This window comes from Amblyomma maculatum, chromosome 1, assembly GCF_055883805.1.
Source record: "Amblyomma maculatum isolate TAMU_Amacu chromosome 1, ASM5588380v1, whole genome shotgun sequence".
Classification (NCBI taxonomy): Eukaryota; Metazoa; Arthropoda; class Arachnida; order Ixodida; family Ixodidae; genus Amblyomma; species Amblyomma maculatum.
Window position 1 is genome coordinate 100877995 of NC_139344.1, and position 23888 is coordinate 100901882.

The 23888-nt window shown below is 48.5% G+C and overlaps 1 protein-coding gene across 3 annotated transcripts in view; it reads right to left on the reverse strand.

The window, feature by feature from the left end:
- The window catches only part of kcc (solute carrier family 12 member kcc), a 353291-nt gene that overhangs the window by 138977 nt on the left and 190426 nt on the right, over nt 1–23888 (reverse strand). The window contains exon 1 of one of the 3 annotated variants that reach the window (XM_084588669.1): nt 19662–20570. The exons of the other annotated variants lie outside the window; for them this stretch is intronic. Within the exon in view, the coding sequence (XP_084444795.1) occupies nt 19662–20475 (814 nt within the window). The 5' untranslated portion in view covers nt 20476–20570. Of the gene's footprint in view, nt 1–19661; nt 20571–23888 lie in introns of those variants that run through there. 3 annotated transcript variants of the gene reach the window in all.

Here is a 23888-nt window from a genome sequence, read left to right on the forward strand (position 1 = left end):
CTACTTCCAGTATTTCGCTACCTAATGTAAACTCCTGTTCCTTCCCGAGGCTGTTGAACATTACCTTAGTCTTCTGCATATTGATTTTCAAGCCTACCTTTCTACTTTTCCTGTCTAGGTCATCAATCATTATTTGCAGTTCATCTCCCGAGTTGCTTAGCAAGGCAATGTCATCAGCAAATCGCAGATTACTGAGGTATTCTCCATCTACCCTTATCCCTAACTGCTCCCATTCCAAGTCTCTGAATACTTCCTCTAAACAAGCTGTGAATAGTACTGGGGAGATTGTGTCTCCTTGCCTAACACCTTTCTTTATGGGAATTTTGTTACTTTCTTTATGCAGAACTATGGTTGCTGTGCAGCCACTATATATACCTTCCAGCACTTTCACGTACGGCTCGTCTACCCCCTGATTTCGCAATGCCTGCATCACCGCCGAGGTTTCAACTGAGTCAAATGCTTTTTCGTAATCAATGAATGCTATGTATAAGGGCTGGTTATATTCCGAGCATTTTTCTATCACCTGATTGATGGTATGGATATGATCGATAGTAGAGTACCGTTTCCGAAACCCTGCTTGATCCTTTGCTTGATTGCAGGCTAAGGTTGTCCTGATTCTATTAGCGATTACCTTAGTAAATACCTTATACGTAACAGACAGTAAGCTGATTGGTCTGTAATTTTTAAGGTCCTTAGAGTCCCCTTTCTTGTGAATGAGGATAATGTTTGCATTCTTCCATGCTTCCGGTACCGTCGATGACACCAGGCACTGCGTATACAGGGTGGCCAGTTTTTCTAGCACGATATCCCCCCCGTCCTTCAGCAAATCTGTAGTTATCTGATCCTCTCCAGCTGATTTCCCCCTTTTCATAGTTTCTAGTGCTTTCTTGACCTCGTCCTTCGTCACTGGTGGAACGTCTGACTGTTTTTCCCTACCGCCAATCTCATTACGGTCCTGACTACTTTGGCTACTGTAGAGATCTGTATAGAACTCCTCGGCTACTTTGACTATCTTGTCCATATTAGTGATGACGTTGCCCGCCTTGTCCCTTATCGCATACATCTGGTTTTTGCCTATGCCCAATTTCTTCTTTACCGCTTTAAGGCTTCCCCCGTTCTTTACAGCATGCTCAATTTTCTCCATGTTATACTTCCTTATATCGGCCACCTTGCGCTTATTGATTAGCTTTGATATCTCGGCCAATTCGATCTGGTCTGTTGGATTGGAAGCTTTCATACTCTGCCGTTTCTTAATCAAATCTTTCGTCTCCTTAGACAGCTTACCGGTATCCTCTCTAACTATTCTACCGCCTACTTCTACCGCGCACTCAGTAATGATATCTCTGAAATTATTGTTCCTTGCCTCTAGGGTAATGTCGTCATCCTCAGTTAGAGCTGAATACCTATTCTGTAGCGAGATCCTGAACTCTTCTGCCCTCCCCCTCACCGCTAATTCGTTGATGGGTTTCTTTCTTACTAATCTATTGCGTTCCTTCTTCAGATTTAGGCTAATTCGGGACCTCGCCATCCTGTGGTCACTACATCGAACTTTCCCGATTACCTCTACATCCTGCACAATGGCGGGGGTTGAACACATTATGAAGTCGATTTCATTTTTAGTCTCTCCGTTAGGACTTTTCCATGTCCATTTTCGGTTCTTCCGTTTGCTGAAGAAGGTATTCATGATTCGTAAGTTATTGCGCTCTGCAAACTCAACTAGTAACTCCCCCCTGCTATTCCTAGAACCAATGTCATAGTCACCTACTGCCTTGTCTCCTGCCTGTTTTTTCCCTACCTTGGCATTGAAGTCGCCCATTAGTACAGTATACTGCGTCTTTACTTTTCGCATTGCCGATTCTACATCTTCATAGAAGCTTTCAACTGCCTGGTCATCATAACTACATGTAGGTGCATAGGCCTGTACAACCTTCAGTTTATACCGCTTATTAAGCCTAATTACGATGCCTGCAACCCTCTCATTAATACTATAGAATTCATCTATATTACCCGCTATATACTTATTGACAAGGAAACCTACTCCTAGTTGTCGCCTCTCTGGTAAACCTCGATAACACAGTACATGCCCATCCTTCAGTACAGTATATGCCTCATTCGGCCTCCTAACCTCACTAAGCCCTATGACATCCCATTTCATGCCCTCTAGTTCCTCTAACAGCACTACTAAGCTAGCTTCACTAGCTAAGGTTCTAGCATTAAACGTTGCCAGGGTCAGTTTCCAATGGCGGCCTGTCCAGCGGAGCCAGGCTTTCTTAGCACCCCCTGCTGCGTCACAGGTCTGACCGCCGCCGTGGTCAGTTGTTCCGCAGCCGCTGGTGACTGAGGGCCGGGGTTTTATGGAGCTTATCATAGGAGGTTGTGGCCAATTACTGCACCAGGGTGGCCAACTCCTGTTCTGGTGAGGGAGTGCGTTGCCGGAGGTGTTCACCGGCATCAGGTCGCACCCCAAACCTGTATATGCAATTCCATCGACACGCGGATTTTTTTTTTTTTGTCATCCGGTGGAGAATTGCGCGGCACCGGGATTTGAACCCCGGTCCTCTTGCATGCGAGGCGGATGTTCTACCGCTACGCCACCGCTGCACCTCGCTATACCACATCACGTGGCAATGTAAAAATAACGACAGCTTTCGTAAAGACCCGAGTGCGGAACAGTGGGAGAGCCGGCTCTCCAGCGGCGATTTGGATTGCCAACTAGGTTTAATCCAGCACCGCTGCACCTCGCTATACCACATCACGTGGCAATGTAAAAATAACGACAGCTTTCGTAAAGACCCGAGTGCGGAACAGTGGGAGAGCCGGCTCTCCAGCGGCGATTTGGATTGCCAACTAGGTTTAATCCAGCACGCCCAGCGAGCAGCGAAGCTCAGCGGAGCCCTGGAATAGGGGCACCGACCCTGTGAGAAGACGGAAGATGGAACTCTTCCGCTACTAGCACAAGACCCTCGTAGAGAAACTAACGTATTTCCTATCCTATCCTATCTAGCAAATGATGAAAAAGTTATAAATATATTACATTTACATGGAAAATGAATCCATGTTAATATGAAAGCATTAGGCAAAGGCAAAAACTGTCCGACGCCGTCGGTCACTGTGTGAAGCGTACACCTGCCCCTCAGGAAAGTGGCGTTCCAGGAGTATCTCTTCTCCACTTGTAGGGGTGAGGAGGGACCAAGACTGACTTAGCGAAGATGAATGAAAGAGGCAACTAAAAATATACAACGAATAAGAATAGAATAGAATAGGACAGATAGTAACCACAGATACGCACTATGAAAGAGAAATAATTAGGAGAATAAGCACTTTTTTTTTTTCGTTGCACAACGAGGAGCCTCGTAGAAGCAGTCAGCGTAGGCATCTGAACTTTACCGAAACCGCGTGTCGAAGCATAAATCCCTTCTTTCGGGGAAGTTTAGCACACTTCCTAGAAACGAATCTGGGCTAGAAATGTGCCCTTTTGTTTGTTTGCGCTTATTTGCCATGCAGCGCATTTCTTGCGTATGATTTCGCCAGCATAGCATGTTCGCACACAGATATAATTGCCTTCAGGACACAGCGTCTGGGGCACTGTCGAAACCTTTGGAATATTTTTTTTTTTCGTCAGGTTCCGTTAGCGGTTAAAGGGCGGCAGAAATAGGAAGACAACCAGACGACCTTACCCCATGACGCCGTGCGTCAACATCGTTTACTACGCGGCGCAGCCCTGATGCAGCCCTCAGCTGTGGTAACTAAGTTCGCAGGAAGCGGCGTGGCGCAATCGTTATTCCACTGGCTGGAGGGGAGTGGCTTCGCTGATCTGTTCCGCCAGAGAATACGGACGTCGGCACGTCCCTACTCTAACTCGGTTCTGCGGCCGCAATTTCGCAAACAGAGATAGAGAGAAAAAGAATGTTCCAGGCGTCGTTTATATTTTACTAACGTCCACAGAGACACCGAAACTAGAAACGCAAACACAGCTTTCGAATTATGCGTCTGCTGACCAGCGAAGGCATCCGATTTATCGAAAAGAAGGCAATAGCGACAAATCGGTCGTGTAGTGAAATTTGGGCATTGCCTTTCCAATTAATTTATTTTGATGTAATGCTTTTTTTTTTTTCATAGGTTCATCTGACAAACGTACATTAAGATATGTATTTCTCATTGCTCATTAATTCATATTTTTCAAGGCGCGACAGACAGGGACAAGGGCCAAGACGTAACACAACGCGGGCAATATGAAATTATTTTCTTTTTTATTCACAGAAAAGGAAAGTATAAACAGTCAGAGAAAACAAATAATAGAATCGATAATGCGCCGCGAAGAGAGCAGCTACTGCCATTCCATTCTACTCCGCGTATAAAAACAACATCAAAGCATACATAAATCACGGCCTCAAGACGTCTCCCTGTACACTATCTCCTTGAACGCAAGAAGCTGCCAAGAAATATTGAGAGAAAGGTTTGCGACACAAATTTCCATTTTTTTTTTAATCAAGATTTCCTATATCAAGTCTCCGCATATATGGTTACTGTCGATAAATAAGACGCTTTCCCTTTCCAAATGGGACTTCACGTTCTATTGGTACAAAATTACACACTCTGTCCAGATTACTTGTGGCGGTGAAAGCGACTTGCATTCCTTACCTCTCTCCCACCTTTGTCCCGCCGTGGCGGCGCAGTGTTTAGGCCGCTCAACTGCTTTGTCCAAGTTATGCGGGATCGAATCTCGGCCTCAGTGGCCGCTCTTCAATACAGGCGAAAAGCAAGGCGTTCGTGTGCTGTGTGATGTCAGTACTCGTTAAAAACCCCAGGTGGTCCAAATTTCCGGAGCTCTCCACTACGACGTCTCCCATAGCCTGAGTCGCTTTGGGACGTTAAACCCCATAAATCAAACCAAACCACTCCCATCTTTAGCCGGTGTGAAATGAAGTAAATATTGTGAATATCTATAATTATTCTGCGTGCACCATCACTAAAAAGAACGGCGCGAATGATTCGCATTTCATCAAATGCATATATATGGCTCATTCAGGAGGTGAAGCGGAGAACAGGAGACGCAGAGGACAGGCATACTCTGATTCTAACGAATACGCTACCGCATTAAGCGCATTGATCGTCTGTAATTTTTCTGTTCGTTCCTTGTAGACAGACTGGAGCCCCCAGTGTCATCTTTCTGTGCGCGTAGAACGATTTATTTTGTAGCTTGTTAACTGGCGCCTACGTACCACACTTTTTTCGCGAATAAGAAAAAAAAAAATTAAAGCTTCTACTCGCACCAACTCACCAAGTTTCTTGTTGTTCTTAGCTCATTTATTCTTAAGACAAAGAAATATACCGAAATGTGACCGATACTGCGATAGAATTAGCTCTATTTTTATCCCCCACTTGCGAGCTACGTCCGGCAGTTTGGTGAACTTTACTCTCATCTTTTTTTTTTTCTTCGTCAATCCTAATTCACGTGCGTGCGACTGTGCTCAGTAGGGCAGAGTGGCATCAGAAAAATAACTCCAGCAAAGTCCTCGATTACGGGCATTACCGGTTCTGCGGGCGGATCGATACCCGACGCCAGTCTCGGCGCCGATTGCGCTATCGACAAGGCAGCACGTCCACACGTTTGACGCAGCCTGTCTTTGCCGGCCCTGATCGCATGCGCTGCCTGCCTGAAAACGGGAAGGCTCGAATGCACTTTTTGCAAAGAATTGTCGCGCCGCGAGCCCGAGACAGCGGATAACAATGTTGATCTTCCACATCCGTCGCCTCTACATAAAATACGTTCATTTATAAGCTGCGTCGCATCCGGCATTGCATCATGGTGCATGATCCAATTATCTCTTCTTTTGTTTCGCAAGCAAACGACAGTGGTATAAATGAGGGCGAAATTACAAAACTACCAAACTACGTGTGATTAATCATAATGCTGATGAAAAACCCTAGACACACGACTTAATTTTTGGCAGGTTCTAACGATTTGGAGGGCCAGAATTACACGTCTCAGTTAATATATACGCACCTCTTCGAAAGGTGACAGCGATAAAATAATACAAAAACTGCGACCTCTACTACCGTATGTCGTGTAATGCTATGCGCGACTGAAAAAATAGTACATAATCGCTACGACAGGAAACCTTGCGCACTGAACAAGGTTTGGATAATTGAATCTGCGGCGGCTTTGCAAGGCATAGGCCGGCCCGACCGATTGTCTTCAAGGCGGACGGTTGGTTGCGTCTCGGTGAAGCAGTGTACAAAGAAGGTAGATGTAAGATGGTAGCGCTGCTTACATAAAAGCACATACGTCCAAAATATGGCAGTCTATAATGCGGAGCCAGCGCCGTGTTCGAAAAGGGAGGCGTACTAAACAATGGCGCCATAACTAAAAAACAAAAAGATCTGCGGTGACGTCACGAACACCTGCTTCTTGTGGGTAAAAATCAAACGCTTTGGAGCTCCTTGCAACAGACCAGAGAAAAGTAAAAACAAAAAAAAAAAAAAGAAAACACAAGTGCTGACTATCAAAATCATTTTTTAGACAATCAGCGGCCTTTCAGTCTTCTTTCTTCATCTTCGCCTAGTGCGCTAACGTAATTGCAGCCAGGCCCAGCTGCTTGTTTAAATGCCCAAATGGTACATAAGCTCTGTTTTCGAACTCACGAGTTTGAAAGCGACGGGCTGTGACAGAATTCTGTTTTTGTGCTTTGCAGGCATAAAGAAAATAATAGCGCAAATTTTGTTAACTCTCGTCTTTTATATTTGGAAACAACAACACAATTCGCCCAAAAACGTGCCCCAACTAGAGGTTGATGAACTAGCGCTCGAAACAAGTTAAAAATCTACACAGGCACGGAGTGTGATAAGCTAGTTTCCAGCTGAGTGTAAATGGCTTAGGGTGCGGCAAACGACTCCGCACATTTAAGGCGAAATAAGGGCTGTACTTAAGAACACATCTAAGACATTTTCATAGATACGAACAACGGCTATACGAAGACCAAATGAAACATGAAATCAAATGCTAAAGAAATTAGCTCAGTAGTACTTGCGAGCGGGCTAGTTGGCTATACGACTCTGAAGACCTCCGGCGCTGCATGGTTACACACACACACACACACACACACACACACACACACACACACACACACACACACACACACACACACACACACACACACACACACACACACACACACACACACACACACACACACACACACACACACACACACACACACACACACACACACACACACACACACACACACACACACACACACACACACACACACACACACACACACACACACACACACACACACACACACACACACACACACACACACACACACACACACACACACACACACACACACACACACACACACACACACACACACACACACACACACACACACACACACACACACACACACACACACACACACACACACACACACACACACACACAAAAAAAAACAATACACACACAAGAGAATTGAACCAGGACGTTCACACAGATGAAATTAGCAGCAAAAGAAGATAGGCGCAAATGAGTAATTAGTGAGAGTAATGAGTTTTAGTCATAGGGAATGCACTAGAAAGCATTTGCTCAAAGCGAGTATCCGGACAATTTATGATGAAACAGCTGGCCTAATTAAATACCTCCGTCTGCACTGGCGTACAAACCGAACTAGCATCCGGAGTCTGCAAAGAGAGCAGACCATGACACGTGGCTTACAATTATTTGTTCTGGAATGCGATAATAAGGCAATGCACGCAGAGAAGAGTAGCATCGCAAAAGGATATCTACAGACGTTACTGGGAACAAAAACTTTCTGTCGCGGTTCCCAATGCTCAACAACATGCAAATGTTTCCGACAGTGTTCACATTGTCAGATATTGGTGCACACATTTTTTCCAAAGCGCTCTCCAACGTTTAGAGAATTATGAGGTAGGTTCCTACATTAATTCCCCTAAATCCACGGCATGCAAGCCCCGTACTTCAGACAGTTAAGCAACTACAAGTGTACGGTAATTGCGTCACGGTGCCACAATGAGCACACATTTCTTGCGCATTATTTCGCTCAGTGCTGCCAACACAATAGATGATCTTTTACGCCTGCTCACTGTTCCAGGAAATGTACACAGTTCACAACAGAACACGGCTTTTCCCTACAAACTCTGACACCTCTCTAACAGGCTGCCATGCACGGGCACCCCAGTCATAACTGCACACTTAAGAGACTAATACCCTACAGAGGCAGTGTAATGCCATAGAGGCAGTTCGTATTTTGACGCTTTCCAAAGGAAGACCAGTTAGTTGTCCTCGCGCTGTGCACACTGCTACAATACATACCACTAGAACTATGGCTTGAACGGCGAGAAACAAGCGCACACAAAGCTGACGAGATCGCAGCACGACGACTAGAAAGTAACCAAACACTTGAACTTAACGCTGATATAAAGCGAACAGCCGCACGCAACAAAGTCAGGAGATGACCCACGCCGGCTGCCGAAGCCGGCAGAAAAGGAGAGGTCAAGATGAGTTGCATAACAGCCGATGCTGCCAATGAACGTGAACCTAAACATATTTTTAAATAGAAAGCAATGTGCCTTTCAGAAAAAAATGTGCTCACGTTTTTACTTTGAATAAGCTACGAATATAAAATAAATTATTTTTTTTTCTTATTTGTGTCGTCCTCTCTAATTACGCTAGCGCTTCAGTTCCACTCCCTTGGAGGAAGGAAACAACTAGAAGGCCCTTGCCGTTCCCAATGCATTGGAGAACGTGTGGCGGAAGTGACGTCCAGATTTAAGGTTAGCCAAGTCGGGCCATTAGCAACGGCACCGCTGTTGCTATGAAGACTGGAGCCATTAGCAATGGCGTTGCTAAGGGCCCGAAGTACGTGAGCGTCGCGGAGAAAGCAAATGCGGAGGGTAAAGGAGGAGGAGGGTCATAGCGTCCTGTCGCGGCCGCGGCTTCAAAAAAGTGACGTTAGAGTCTTGTGGGCGATTTCTCTGCCCGAGGGATGCGCACGACCAACACACAGTGGGCCGCACAACAAACATATTTAATCTCACAGGGATCGTCGAAGTCGGTGCTAGGTCGTCGTCCGGGGGGCTGCGGCCTGCGGGTCGTCTTCCGTGCAGAATATCCAGGCGCGAAGCAAGAGCGAAGCAGGAACGAGGAGGCAGGAACCAAGAGGAGAGCGAGACGGCGGCGCGTGCCTTCTTTTATAGCCCCCTCGCGCGGGACCGGTTATCCCCGAGCGAGCGGGGAGAGGGAAACAGGCACCGCGCAGGGAGCATTGGGAAGTGGCGCAGCCTTCGAATGCGCGGCGCGCCACGAGCCCTACAGCCTCTCCTACGTTTTTTACTTCCTCCATATCCACTCCTCAGTTGATCTCTCTGACACTTGGCTGTGCGCCGCGATCGAGCTCTGCCTTCGCGACCCGTGACCTTGGTATAAATTCTGGGGACAAGGAAGTATAAAATTAAGGCGTTTTAGACAACAAAATGATGCGCGACTCGGGGGGTGGCTGTCCGTGAGAAGCAATGCCAGCTAGCGTGAAAACGAGCCACATTGTTTGTTTGAAAAACCCACGCGAATATTAATGGTAGGGCATCTCAATCTCTTGTATCTTCTCATAGAGCTGGGCGAGTACGCACCTCTCAAAAGGCACGGAAGAGGTAAACAGGAGGGGCGCTGTCCAAACAGCTCACACGTCTCCAGAGATTGCGCACGGTAGCTTTTGCTTTTTTTGTCGTTGTTTAGAATTCCATTTCCGTCATGTCATGTCATGTCATGTGTTTTCCCCGTGGTAGCCTCGCACTGGAATATGTGCACTAAATTTATGAACAGGACAGAATCGAAAAGCCGGTAGCGCGTGGGCGTGACAAAGCCGAAGCGAGCCTATAGTAGCGAAAAACGTGGAAAAAACTGACAAAGTCCGAATGACACCTTTATATGCAGGTGTATAGTCTAAGTCTAAATTACAGAGCGCACAGTGAATCACAGCACAACAAAACGCCCAAGAAACCACGCGTAAAAAAAAAAAAAAGAGGAACACTAAAGGCATGAAAGGAGCGTAAAGTCTACCAATTCGGTGTTTTTTCTTTTTCTTTTTTTTTTCTAAACAAGTGCGAACGGTTTCCCGCGCACTCGGACATCCTGGTTGCTGTAAACTGAAAAAAGAAGATCGCACGAGCTACGTTTCATATTGCTATTCTCTGTTGTCCCTCCAAAGCGTTTTTTTTTTTTCTTCCCTACACTGAAGATGTCTTGCGTACATATCGTGTTTGCATAGCCGTATTTCGTGTTCAGCGGAGGACGTGAAGCCACTGAAAATCCTGCTCTCGGGACGGAAATCGCGCGCGCATCGGCTGCAGACAGAAGCTCCGCCGATGAGGTATGCGCATATTTGCCCAGGCCCGCGCGCAGCGACACTACCTATAAAACTGTGGCGCACCCTCGGGCACAAAGCACGCACAGCCGCGGAAGCCACGAAGAGCAAGTAGAAACGAGAACGTTTCAGTTCGCACCGGGGGATGGCGTAGCAGGGAGCGCGCACCAACTCGTTGCGATTCGCAGGTTCATCTGTCCTCCTCGCGCAGTAGCTCGAAGCTGCGAACAAAGCCGCAGAGGCTCGGATCGCGCATCGTTCGAAGAGGAGGGAGAAGAACGGAGGGAAATGTAACATTCGACTACTATGCAGGGCTGTCGCGGCTAGCGGCGACATCGCAGGTATGTTTGTGTGCACAAGATCTCGGAAACCGCGCAGCACGAACCCCACTTCGGTTGCGCCAGTTCTATGTGAAGCCTAAGCAAACGGACCACGGACGGCACACAACGCGAGCGATGCGATGCGCTCGGCAAGCCAGCCAAGCATGGGGGAGATGAAGCCCGTCGACCGGCCTCTCCGGCAGCAGGCGCGCTCGCCGGAGCTCAGAGTTGCGCCTCCGACACGCGCGGGGCGCCAAGGTAAACACCGGCCCGTATCGCCCGCACGTCGACGTCGACAGCGCGGGGCGTTGAAGCCCGACGCACTGGGCTCAAGTCCGCTCGAAAGGCGAGAGAAACATGTGACAGGTCACCGGCACACAGAGGATCCGTTTCCCTGATCTCGCAACGCCGTATCTCGCTATCCTCTAGCCCTTCCGCACCCGCGCTCACCTTCATGCGTTCCCCGCCGCTGTATGGACACGGCCGCCATTTTTATGTTCGGATGAGCCGGAAGACATTGCGGTAACGACAGACATTTAAAAGTTCCGGGAATTTCAGTATTGCTCCAAGACAAACAAGTTATTCGGGGAACTCTGTGGAAACCAGGGATTAACTGCACGCGTCAACGTAGTACGCGTGCCTTAACATATTCGAACTTATAATAGTTGGACATGATTAAAGAACGCCGATGGAAGTCGGGTAGCAATATTTCCTGCCGAGTCCTCATCTCCTAAAAGTAATGTCTGCGCCTAGCTGCGACCCGAGGAAATGACATTACAAATACATTGCGACCTGCTTGTTTCCCTCCTACGCTGTAAGGGTCACTTTTATACGGAATGTGCAGAGAGCATATCGAAATATACACTTTTAAGGGGGGAAGGCTGTATGAACCGCAAGCAAATAACAACAAAAAAGACCGCTACACCAAGTATCGCGCGCGCACTATAAAGCGGAAATAGAGGAATTGCCGAATTTCTTCCGCTGTCGTAGCAAGAACTAAGGTACTATTAGAAGACCAATGAATTTCGAGGCACAAGTTACGTTTAAGGCTCCATTCTGAGTTTTGTTGTTGTTCCGGCTTTACTAATTTTAACAAGTAGTAATATACAATTTATTAGCCGCGTTTACATGTATGGCACTTTCTCTCTCCCCCCCCTTTTTTTTTTTTTTCAGAGGGTAGGGGGATGAAGGACATTGTCAGCGCGGATGATTTCGTCGTCCTCAGTCCAAGCACCATGACTTTTTGGGCAGCTCGAGGCCGGTGGGAATCGTCCGCAAACAGCGTTTCGTTCCCTTCCGTCGCCCATATACAAGCAAGCTGGCTTTAATGTCAATCGTCCTCTTTGCACATCATGATTACACCTATCGTATAAAAGCCTCAATCTCTTTCACGGAAGGACTCTTTGACGATAAACTGCATTTAGAGGAAAATAGCGGGAAAGAACGAATGCTGCACACGACGCTTGTCCAAGCGATTTCGCAGGCAAGAAACCCTGGCTCCGTCTGCACTGGCCTTGACGGGAGCCACAGATTACGCTCGCCACATAAGACGAGCCTCGCAGGAATCCAAAATTGAATCACCGTAACTTTTCCCACAGTTTCCCTTTTACTCTGGTAGAGCTGCAGCTGCAGCTTGCGCAAGGGAGCGTTATCTAATACACGAGTACGTTAGCACGAAATTGTGACTGCTGTTTGTTGTTTTTGTTGTTTTGTGGGGTTTAACGTCTCAAAGCGACTCAGGCTATGAGAGACGCCGTAGTGGAGGACTCCGGAAATTTCGACCACCTGGGGTTCTTTAACGTGCACTGACATCGCACAGCACACGGGGGCCTTGCTTGTCACCTCCATCGAAAAGCTGCCGCCGAGGCCGGGATTCGATCCCGCATCCTTGGGAACAGTAGTCGAGCGCCGTAACCACTGCGCCACCCCGGCGGGGCGGAATTGTGACTGCGTTCTTTCCTTTCTATGTTTTCCTGTTGTCGTTGCTGTTGATGCCACCTGACAAAATACCGGTGGTTTTCGTTACGTTAGAGCTCAAACACCTTTGCTAGCTACTCTGAGGTTTGTGAAAAAAGTTTCGAGTTGCAGCGTTTAACGTCCTAAATCGACTCAGGCTATGACAGACGCCGCATTAGAGGGATCCGCAAATTTGGACCGCTTGGCGTTCTTTAACGTGCACTGATATCGCATAATACGCGGGTGCCTTGCTTTTCGTGTTAATTGAAAAGCGGCTGCCATGGCCGCGTCTGAAGCCAAGTCCTTGGGTTCAGCTGCCGAGCTCCTAACCACCAGTGAACCACGACGGCGGGGCCGAGAAAAAGAAATTCTAGAGGGCACTTTGGACCACTAAAGTGCAATGAGGCAAAAGCCATTATAGCGCGGTGGATCAGAGCCCTCCACTACGGCACCTCTATCTCCCTTTCTTCTTTCACTCCCACCTTCTCCCCTTCCTTTACGGCGTGGTGCATGTGTCCGCGTACAATTGTGACAGATACTGCGCCTTTTCTATCCTGTAAATCAATTTGAAATGCCACTGATGCCTGCTGTACTTAGCGCCTCCTAGACATCTGGGTCTGCTTCTGTTTGCTGCGTGGTGTGGCGTTCCAATAAGCGGCAAATGAAAGGCGCCACACGGACGCCTGGATCGGACGCTCGGCGCGGTCAGCTTCGTATATGCATGAATCCCCCTATAACGTCATGACCTGTCGTGACGGTACATCGCTCGCCCTTTGCCCAACACAACCGGCATTTCATTGAACGCATCAAAGTTCACCGGCGTTTTATAATTTGTTTACAGGAAAGGAAAGGCGCAGTATCTGTCACTCGCGGGATCCCGCTATCATCCTCACGGTATAGACAAGGGGAATTATGAAGAGCGTTTCACGATCAGGGGTGTGGCGCAGTTGGTGAAGCGCTGGGCTCCAAGCTGGCTGGGGATGCAAGGGATGGAGGTTCGATTCCCGGTGGAGACCTGGTTTATTAGTTTAATTTCAACTCTCGCTCTCGAAAGCGTGACACCTCTGCTGACAACCTTGTGCTGACAACTTTCTGTCGACAACGATGCGGCAATAAAGGTTTTCGCCTTAAAAGGAAAGAAACGTAAAACTGCCATTGTCACATCGTTCGCTTCGGCTATCAATTAGGGAGAGAGAGAGCGTGCGTGCATCGCGGGTAAAAGCCCTAAAGTGCTCTACGGTCCGCGGCAACAGTAAAGATGACGCAAAAAGCAAGTGTAAAACGATGCTATCAGCTATGCTTGTTTTACGCCAATACTGCGAAAGCATTTCTTGAATCATGAGTGGCGTGGACAGAGGGTGTAGGCCAAGAGTGTGGCCAGAGTGTGTCCGCAAGAACTGTCCATTAATAATACTGCCAATCAATAAGAAAGGAAAATCTTGTCCGCACCAGGAAGAGCCACTATATGTTCCCCAGCCAAGCGCGCAAACAACTGCTCTAGACCGATTTTCTTTTTCCTTTATTGCCTGCATGGACAACACGACACAAATACAAATCAGAGGTTATCGCGCTATCGTCGACCGAGAACATAAGCAGCGCATTGGCCCAGAATCTCTCTGCCGCGGCGAGGGAGATATCAGGCTAGCTTCCTCCGTTCCCTTTGCTGTTCTGGCCGGCCGAAGCTCGCGCGATGACCTTCAAATCGCGCTGAACTATACAATGCACCAGCGCCACAAAGGAATACATGGTCCGTGATTCTCCCTGCTTAGCGTAAGAACGCCGCTATAGTTTCATCGCCAATGGTAGAAGCCTATAAATTGCGATGCCACATGTACCAGTGTGACGCCTCGTTCAAAACACCCAGTTTTACGCAGATAAGATAACAACGACCGCATTGTGCTAAAAGCCTAACGGCATCCAGAAACTTCTTCCGAATTATAGCATCACCAAGAAGAACGAACCGCCCACCCTGCCACGTGTTGAACGATCCCAGCCTTTCCAGCGTAAAGAAACGCGCATTACATAGCAATCTGTCCAGGTGCGCCATCTGCCAGACGCTACGTGCTTCGCGGGGCTCTTCCACGTAGGACAGGAAAAAGACGCGCGAAGCTCGACGGCGCACCTACTGGACAGAGCGCGGAAGGGCGAATCTTCTATCCCCCCCTCCCCCCCCCCCCCCCTCTTTCCGAGCTGTTGCGAGCGCTTGCTTCACCACAGTCACGTGATAAAAAATGACCACAGACGGACAGCGGATGTGGGCACTGCACCGTTACGCTAAGCGCAATATATCGTCACCGGCGCACAAGATAGCGCGGTAAATCTGCACGAGTGGTCGCTTCAGGTCGCGTTTGGAGCTTTTTCAGAAACTTAGATGGTGGAGGAGAGGAATGCAAAACACGACCTACCACTGTACTTACTGAACACGAAACGACCACATTATGTTAACTTTTGACAGTTTATGAGGCTCAAATTGCCTGAGAGCCATCCCCACTGCTATAGAAATGAGATAGCCATGTACTACGCTGTGCCACTATGCCGTTCTTCATCAGTAGCCACTTCAAAAATGTGCCTTCTCTCGAAACTGATCCTTTCGGTGCGTGTTGAAAACAACCGGCGCGTTTGACAAAGACAGAAAATGATCCAGCCAGCGGCACAGGCGGTGGAGGCACAGGACTGCAGCCGAGTATCACCCGAATAAATCCTTCAAGCACCATTACCGTTATTAAAAGTATTGCATCAAGTGGCGCGCAGCGCTAAAAAGGAAAATGAACGCGTCAGCCCGCCGATAACAGAAAGGGTCAGCGCAACCCCCGTATGCTAAGGATAGAGTAAAGCACTCGCGTTTGCCCTTTCCACGGCCCTCGCACACAGTGCGCAGATGTGTTCGTAGCAGCAACGCGCGCGACCCCATGCAGCGACGAGACCACAGACTAAGGCAAGAAGAGGAAACCCCCACAGCTTTGAAGCTGTCGGACTGTAGGTAGAGAAATGCACTCCCGAAGACACCCGCTGCGCAGCAACGCCCTGTGAATGCAACTGAGGAAAGCAAACCCACCGAGGGCAGTTCGCGCTGCGTATGTGAGTAACGCAGACAGCCCACGATGCCGCTACGCGATGCACTGTATCGGCAACTTAAACCGCATGTAAAAAGCAGTCGGCACGCAAATTGTTTCGAGAGCCTTCATTTGCTCGCTGCGAATACCCAGCAGCTGATGTAAACGACGCGAGCGCGCTGTGTAAGAGATTTCAAGCCGCTAACTCAACCTAGTTCCAACAGGGGTACGCTTGGCGACAGGAAAGGGCAGCGAAGACCGCTATGAACAGGTGACTATATACTTCGCAGGTGACGACGAGGGGTGCAGCGGGCTTAACGGTGCTGCGCTGCAGTTAAGGACTTCGGATTAATTTCGACTACGTGGAGGTTCTCCCACATGAATGTGCCAGCAGCAACCGGAATCGAAACTACGACTAACAGTTTTCATAAAAGCTTGTCATTGCATAGGCAATGAAGAACGGAAAACGAAGGCGAGCAAGCTATGGGGGTTACGTGCAATAAAAAGGAGATCCTCTCAGTACGCATTCCATGCGAAAACATGGGTTAGCTCCATTTCTCGCCGCTAAGTGGTGGGCCACACGCGCAGCTAGAAATGGTGACCGACAAGTAAAAAGCTTTAGCGTGAGAAGTTTTCCGAGTTGGTATAGGTATTCATGCTAAAAGAGCGCGAAAAAAGTGAGTTTGCCGCGTGCTTGATCCGTGCCGGTGTTCTCTGCTTCACTTCACGTTTTATCATGCGCGCGTTTTCATGCCCTGATTAGATCCCTGATGCGGCTTCAGGTTTTGTTTGTTTTTCATCTTTTGAGGTCTTGAGCTGCTTTTCCCGAACAAACCATTCAGTTGCCAGTGAGCGCTTGTGTTGTACTGTCTTCTCTTCCGCGTTTGTTCTTTCGCGCTCGTTTAGCATGAAGTGAAACGCAGCAAGCATTCACAAGGCCATTCCGGTGGCTCCGAGATGGCTGTCTGAGCGTGAAAACAAGCCACTTGCTCCGTTTATGCGAAACCAATGCCCCAAAGAGAGTCGGCATGTGAGACGAACCGTCAGTCGAAATTCGCCACGCGCATACAAATGAAAATCTCAGGGGAGAATAAAAAATAAAATGGGACACCGAGCGACAACCTGCGCTGCTTAGTCCATCTTGCTCGCTTTTATTTTAGGCATGAACGCTCCTGAGAGCAGATACAGTTACTGCTAGACGCGGTGTCAAGCAGAGAATATGACTGCTGCAGCACACAGCTGCTTGCACACTGGGGTGAACTGCAGGGCGAGAAAGCGACACATTTCTCCTCATTTTTTGTTTCTTCGCAAAGAATGCAGACAGCCGGCGACACGCGATTCCTCGCTTTACAAGCGCCATTGATCAAGGGCATTAGTCGCGCCGCACCAGCCTTTCTGCATTTGCACGCGTTCCGGAGCATTCTCTGCTACAGTTTGCACCCTTGCTGGCGGTGCCGCACAATTAGAACGTCGTCTCATCGCTGCGGAGCCCTAACTCCTTTTACATCGAGCCGTGAAAACAAACAAGGCTCACAATAGCGGCGCTCTAGATGCGCCACGCATGTCCTACTTTCAGATTGGTTTTTGCGTCTTCGCTCTGCCTGGAACCCCCTCGACAGCACGCCCTTGACCCCGAGTAATCAATTAGTTAATGGTTCCTGCGCATGTTTCCACTCAATCTAAGTAAATGTGCGCCTTTCATCCGAATCCTCAGGTTATTTGTGGTCGAATTTGTTTGCTGCCGTCCCGGCGTAAGCGTCAGACTTATCTTGACTGAATAAGTTGACATGTGAAGCAACACATATGTACAGTCGTGAGCAAAAGTGGTATGCAACACTCCGCCAGTGACAGAGCTCGGGAAAACGGCATGGAAATGTTATCGAGCGACAGCGTAAGGGCCAGCGACATCGACACATTCATGTGGATAAAATGGGGAACTGCCACGACTGTCTTGATTTTAGATAGCTTTTTTTAGATGAAGTTGACATGCAGTTTTCTCGATCTCCGTTACCGCCTGAGTGTTGTATACCACTTTTGCTCAAGACTGTACTCATTTCGCATCAGTACAGAGTAGATAACACTTGTGTAAAGCGCTCGAGCGGTGTTTTGCGGATGAAGAAAAGTGAAATTATTCCAAGGCAGGCGATTGCTTCACTAATAATAATCCGCTCTCTAGCGCAATGCGAATTGCACAGGCACAAGCACATCGCCATTAACACAGCAGCTGCGTTAAGGTCTCACTTAATTTACTACGAAGCGCACCAATCGAACGCTGCGTGGTCGACTTGGTACAGAATAACATCGGTATCGTGATGTATAAAGCAAAATACAGGGGACACTTAACACCACTTCTGTGCTGCGAATGTGAGATCACTAATGTCATATCGTCGTAAGTTATCGCTTCACGCGAAGGACCGCATGACGTAGACTACCACAGCCTCCTTTATACTCTATGATACTACATAAAGCAATGCATGTTTCCAAGCCACTGCTTGCATGGGAACATGCGGTGCGTGGTCTAGTCAGCCATAATCTAAGGGACGTGGGTTCGAGTTCCGCGTGCAAACGAATTTTTCTCTAAACGAAATCAATCATTTTATGAAGCTAAATCATTAGTCTATAAAATTAAATCGTTTGAAGCATGCAGGTGCATTTCATTCACATCGTATGTCCTTAAAGTGACTTTCAGAGGACGCGCGCCACGTTTAAGACAAGCGTTGTGGGGTGTATAAAATGACCCGCACGAGGTCATGCAGGCTGCGAAGTCACCGAGTTTCTGGGGGACGCCGGGTTTTGTTGCCAATGAACGATGCAACGTTCTCGCCTTTAAAAAAAAAAAAAAAAAAAAGCAAGCAGAAACGGCAGCGATTAACCGCTAGATCGCGCTCAGTCTTGTTTTAGTGCGGTGCATACCATTGTCCGCTACGCTACATTATTGGCTTTTTTTTTTTTTTTTTCAGCTTTTGTTTTCCTCAGCGGACAGAGAATTCGTCTAAACTGTATCACACAGTTCACGCTTACGTGTTCTAACCTCCCTCATTGTCATTCTCATTATCGTATACATGACGGACCGATGGCGGAACTAACGTTAAACGAGTTTATTGAAAGCTACAATATAGTTATTCTCACTAGTTGAGGAGAACTCCCGAAGAAGAAGCAAATTTTTAAAAGGGGAGTAATACAGAGGAGGCTTTACTCCCCAATGTAGAGTAGGTTCACAAATACACTCATCTTCAGCGCATCCTTAAGACATGGAAAGCGAAAGCGCTGTGTCGTCCTGTCTTTCGCTGTCCACGTCTTAAGGACGTGCGCTACTTTTACCAAATATGAACTACGAACTAGCCCGTTTTTCCATCATTACTACTCGACTCATTTGTTACAACGACAACCCCGGAAAGGCAGTAGTCCCCTGACCGGGAAGAGTTTTTCTTAAAGTTCAATACGCGTGATGATTGTATATCATCCCTTTGAAGCAGGCTGCACTCGGATGGATTGAGAAGTTACCCCTAGCTACGTTCGTTCCCTCAGTGAGCAATGTCACAGACTCGACACAATTCTGCATCAGTTTCTGGGGCTTCCCGTTAAGGGCGCTGCAAGTAGGTGCCACATAGGGTGCCTCGGTGGCCAGGCAGGGCACTCAGGCAGCACTTGTAGAGACCGAAAATTTCCAGCGCTGTACCAAGAATACACATATCACCGCGTGACCCCCGCCTTTGGCCAGTGCTCTCGCTAGGCCATGCTCCGCGATGAGAAGTGGCCGAAGGCCGGCATACACGCCCGGGCGCGCAAACAAACAAAAAATAAACAGCCTCGCGTATCGATGCGGACAAAAAATAGCCAAAAAGGAATAATAATAAATGCGCAACAAAAGACCAAGCGCACGCGCATTAATGCTAGATCAGCTTCTTTGCCTAACGTTCCCCGTAAAATGTACGCTCTCTTACCGCCTCTTGACGAAATGCGGAATCTGCTGAAGCGCTTCAGTTGAACGATCGAAGAAGCCCGACGTGAACGCTTTTTCTCTGCTGGAGGAAACTGGCACAAGGGCACGGGCCGGCTATCGATGTTCCCCGGCTGTGTGGAAGCAGTCTCGTTCATGACGCGTGGGCCCAGCACGGTGTCTTCCGAGCAGTGGGTCCCACCAGCGTCGACGTCCAAGCTGCCAGCCTTGACTGTGGTCGCAGTGGTCGAGCCTGGAGCGCCTTCAGCTGTCCTGCTGGAGCGGCCGCCAGCGGCTTGACCCGATTCGCCCTTTCCGTGGTCGCAAGAGGCAGCGCGGCTGGGCGCTTGCGCATCTGCAGACGTCACATGGAAGCGACCCAGGGACTCCTCCCGAACGGGTGGCGTGGGAAGCTTGTCTTGACCGCCTACAGGGCTCTGCTCAACGCACGATTCATCTGGCGCGTCGTCCATGGTCAGATCAGCCAGATAGTCACGGAAGGCAGATGACATGCGCGCCATGGCTGCTGCGAACCCGCCGCTAGAGTCTTCGGGAGCTTGTGGAGACAGGCGGCCCGAAGAGAGAACGCTAGTCGCTGACTCCTTGCGACTAGAGGGTCGAGGCGGACTCGTCGCCTCCATACTGCCCGCTCGCGAAACGGAGGGCGCGGCGGACCTTGCGGCAGAGTTCAGGTCGGAGACGAACTGGTCTTCCACGTTGTTCGCAGCGCTAACGATATGGTTTCTCAGGGAAGAAAACAGGCCGTCGTCCAGTCGGTTCGAGAGGCTGCTCGAGCGGCGGACGTCGTAGCGCGGCATCTACGTTCGCGACAACTTTCTGATCCAGGAGATGCGCCGCACACGGAGTCGCACGACTTACTGCGAAACGCAGTGAACTGCTCATGAAGACATGGCGGGGCGGCCACAGCGAAAGAAAAAGGAAAGCTTGCGGGACAGCTATAGAATGCCGTCACGGAAATGACGACGAAAAGCGAAGGGGTGTAAACGTTTTTCTGCACCTGTTGTTAACCTCGGTACAATCACTAGACAGCAAGAATGTGCCGGGCTGACTTCTAATGCATTCTGCTGAGCGCCGGGAGACATGGCTGCCGCACCCAAGTAAGAGTAGCATAAGACATCTCTATGTGCGAACAATGGGTGATTCGTTTTCCCAAAGCCTCTCCCAAGGCAAGGAGGAATGTGGCGTTAATATCTGCGCTCTCCTTAGCTTAGGCAGATCTCGCGGTCAAAAGAAAAATAAGCTTAACACTAAGCAACACTGCTAGGGTTGTTGAATTATACTTCTCGCCTGTTTTCTAGCAGACAGCGGTCTTTTAAAGCTGCACATACATGGCACCATGGAATGCATTAACTTATTACAAACCTCCACAAATATATCGAGCCAAAAAGTTTAACAACACATGCAAGGACCGCCTGTCGTAACCCAATTTACTAATTGGCACCCAGCAGTAACATATTCATCAGTGTGAAAGACGGTTGCGGACATTTTTCCACGCACTACCATCTCTTTGTTTCCTCAAGTGTGTCGATGACGATGAATCATATCCCTTCGTCTGGCAGACCTGCATTACGAGCTGACCAGGTAGGAAGCGGTGAGGTCAGGCTGAAGTCACCTAGTGATTCTAAACTCCGCTTCTCGTGGAGAGTTACAGGCGACCTGAACCAACCAGGATGGCGGGACTGTGTTCGTACACCATGATCAACAGGCGCGGAGGGATACAACCATGCGGTGAGCGTCACCCTGATTGGCCTATAGGCCGCCCTTAGTTTCGTAGTGCTGCAAAGATCTTGCGAAACGGAGAGAGACCGATAACGAGGATGCTGGGGCGACGTACACAAGGCCACAATTACGAAGCGGCGCAAACGGTTACAGCACCGCGACAGAATAAGCGCGCGAAAAATCAGCAACCTTAAACCCGCAAGCCAATCGCGCGTCAGAAAGATCAGCGCCCGCAGCCACAGCCGATTAGCCCACGCGGGCCGGCAACGCGCGCAGAGCCGGAATGGGAAAAGCCTCGGGGCACATAGCCAGGGATCTGTCATTTCCGCATGACGGCCACGAAGCGCGCCGGACTAATTGAATCCGTCAGTCTGGATTACGGCCTGAGCAGTGCGATTAACCAGCGAGCGCATGCATGAGCGAAGGTGAGCAGCAGCTGCAGCAGCGGCGGTGGCTCCTGCATCTCTCGCTCGTGGACAGACGCAGGAGCCGCCAGCGTGGAACTTCGCAAGAGCCAGAAAAGCAGCATTCCCGCGGGCCACAGCAGGCACAGCTTTGCTCCGCGAACGCCTCTGCAGACCACACGCTGCGGCTAGTAGCAGACAGGAATTAGGAGAGAATCCTCCGCGCACCTGAAAGCTCTCTCACAGCAGGCGCTTGCAGAACCAAAGTTATATGACAGGATCAAACATGCATTAACCTTCACTGCAACGCAACTGCCGGTTTAGTTCTGCACTATCGAATATTCGAACCCACTAAAGTAAAATCAGAGTCCCTGTAAAACGAAAAAAAAAAAAAAACATGGACTAAAACGCAACTAAACATGATTCGAGTAGCAAAATTTTATACTAACATCTCTCAACTATGTGCGTCGCATTCTTGGACCAGAACTCCTCGGTGGCTAATAAAGCTGGCAGCCGGCTTGCATTATGAAGCGTATATTCAAAATGAGTGCACAGCGATTTCTGCGCCAGAAAAAAAAAAAAAGGAAGAGAAAAAGGGCGGTTACGGTCAAAATGAACGGACTTCCGAGAGGGTCTATCGTTCCCGGCGACAAGGGTTTAAACGTGATTGACAGTATCATCAGTGATGACGGTAGAGAAGGGTGCCAGCATCCAATTTCGATGGCCGGCGGCCAGCTGAGTGCACAGAGGACATAAGATGAAGAGTTGGAGAATGGGAGCGGGTGAAGCCGACGGCCGCCATCTTGCGAGGAGCATAAAGCGTGTAGCCATGACCAGCGCAGGCTCATCGCGCGGGTTTCATTTGCGCTTGCGCGCGTCTACTTTTGAAAATTCCACAATGAAATAACGTTGTGGTCAGAAAGCTTCGCTGGGAGCGGCATATTCATGCAGCGTATTCGTGATGAAATTCTTAAAGTTTTCCCGTTCCCTTTTTTCCCCTACTATAGAGGTGTATGGATGCGAGAGTTGGACTGTGAAAAAGGCTGACCGCCGAAGAATTGACGCGTTTGAATTGTGGTGCTGGCGAAGACTTTTGAGAGTTCCTTGGACTGCCAGAAGATCAAATCAGTCGATATTGTCGATCATAAACCCTGACTGCTCATTGGAGGGTCAAATTCTAAAGTTAAAGCTCAGCTACTTTGGTCATCTGATGAGAAGAGAGGAGTCGCTGGAGAAATATTTGATGTTGGGAAAGGTTTAGGGTCGCCGGAGAAGGGGTAGGCAGCGAACGCGATGGTTAAATGGCATCCTCGAGGCACTGCAGATGAAGTTATGTGATGTTAGGAAGATAGTGAGAGACCGGAAAGCGTGGCGTGACATGGTCCATAGGGTCACGAAGAGTCGGACACGACTGAACGACTGAACTGAACTGATATAGGATTTCAATGAAAGCTTTATTGATCCGTCGGTAGACTTGCAATAACACTTCGCCAAAATAATTAGAGAGTATAGATGAATGAACAATGTCAATTTTGATAATATAAAATATGAGTGTTTTTGGTTTATTAATCTAAGGAGATAGAAGATATTTTTGCAATTTTCCACAATAGTTCCAAAACTTAGAAATATATTCTAGGTTCAAAAATCCTGAAAAAGCGAGAATTTGATGGTTTTGAAATGAATTTTATGTAGAGACAGAGAAAAGAAATTTAACTTGGTATTATACCTCACATTATTTCCAGGCTTGTTTGCGTGGGAAGAACAACCAGGCAAAGCAGTTCGCGAAGCACTCGATTTTTAATTTTATTCATTTTGTTTCCCAAAGACTTAATTGTTTGGCACCCAGCCGCTAACTTCAAATAGTGCTAAAATGATAAAAAACGTCACTTTGTAGAAAACCTTGCGCTAACTTTTTCTTTCTATGACATATAAAATCAGGAAAATTTTCGCCAAAATGTAGAATAGTTTTTAGTGCCACATGTGTGACGTTTGGCAAGGAGCGAACCTTTGGCACTACGTCGTCTCTGCCCGTCTCAAGATGGTGAACACTGGTATACACTGGCTTAACTTTTTCGGGAGTCACTTGC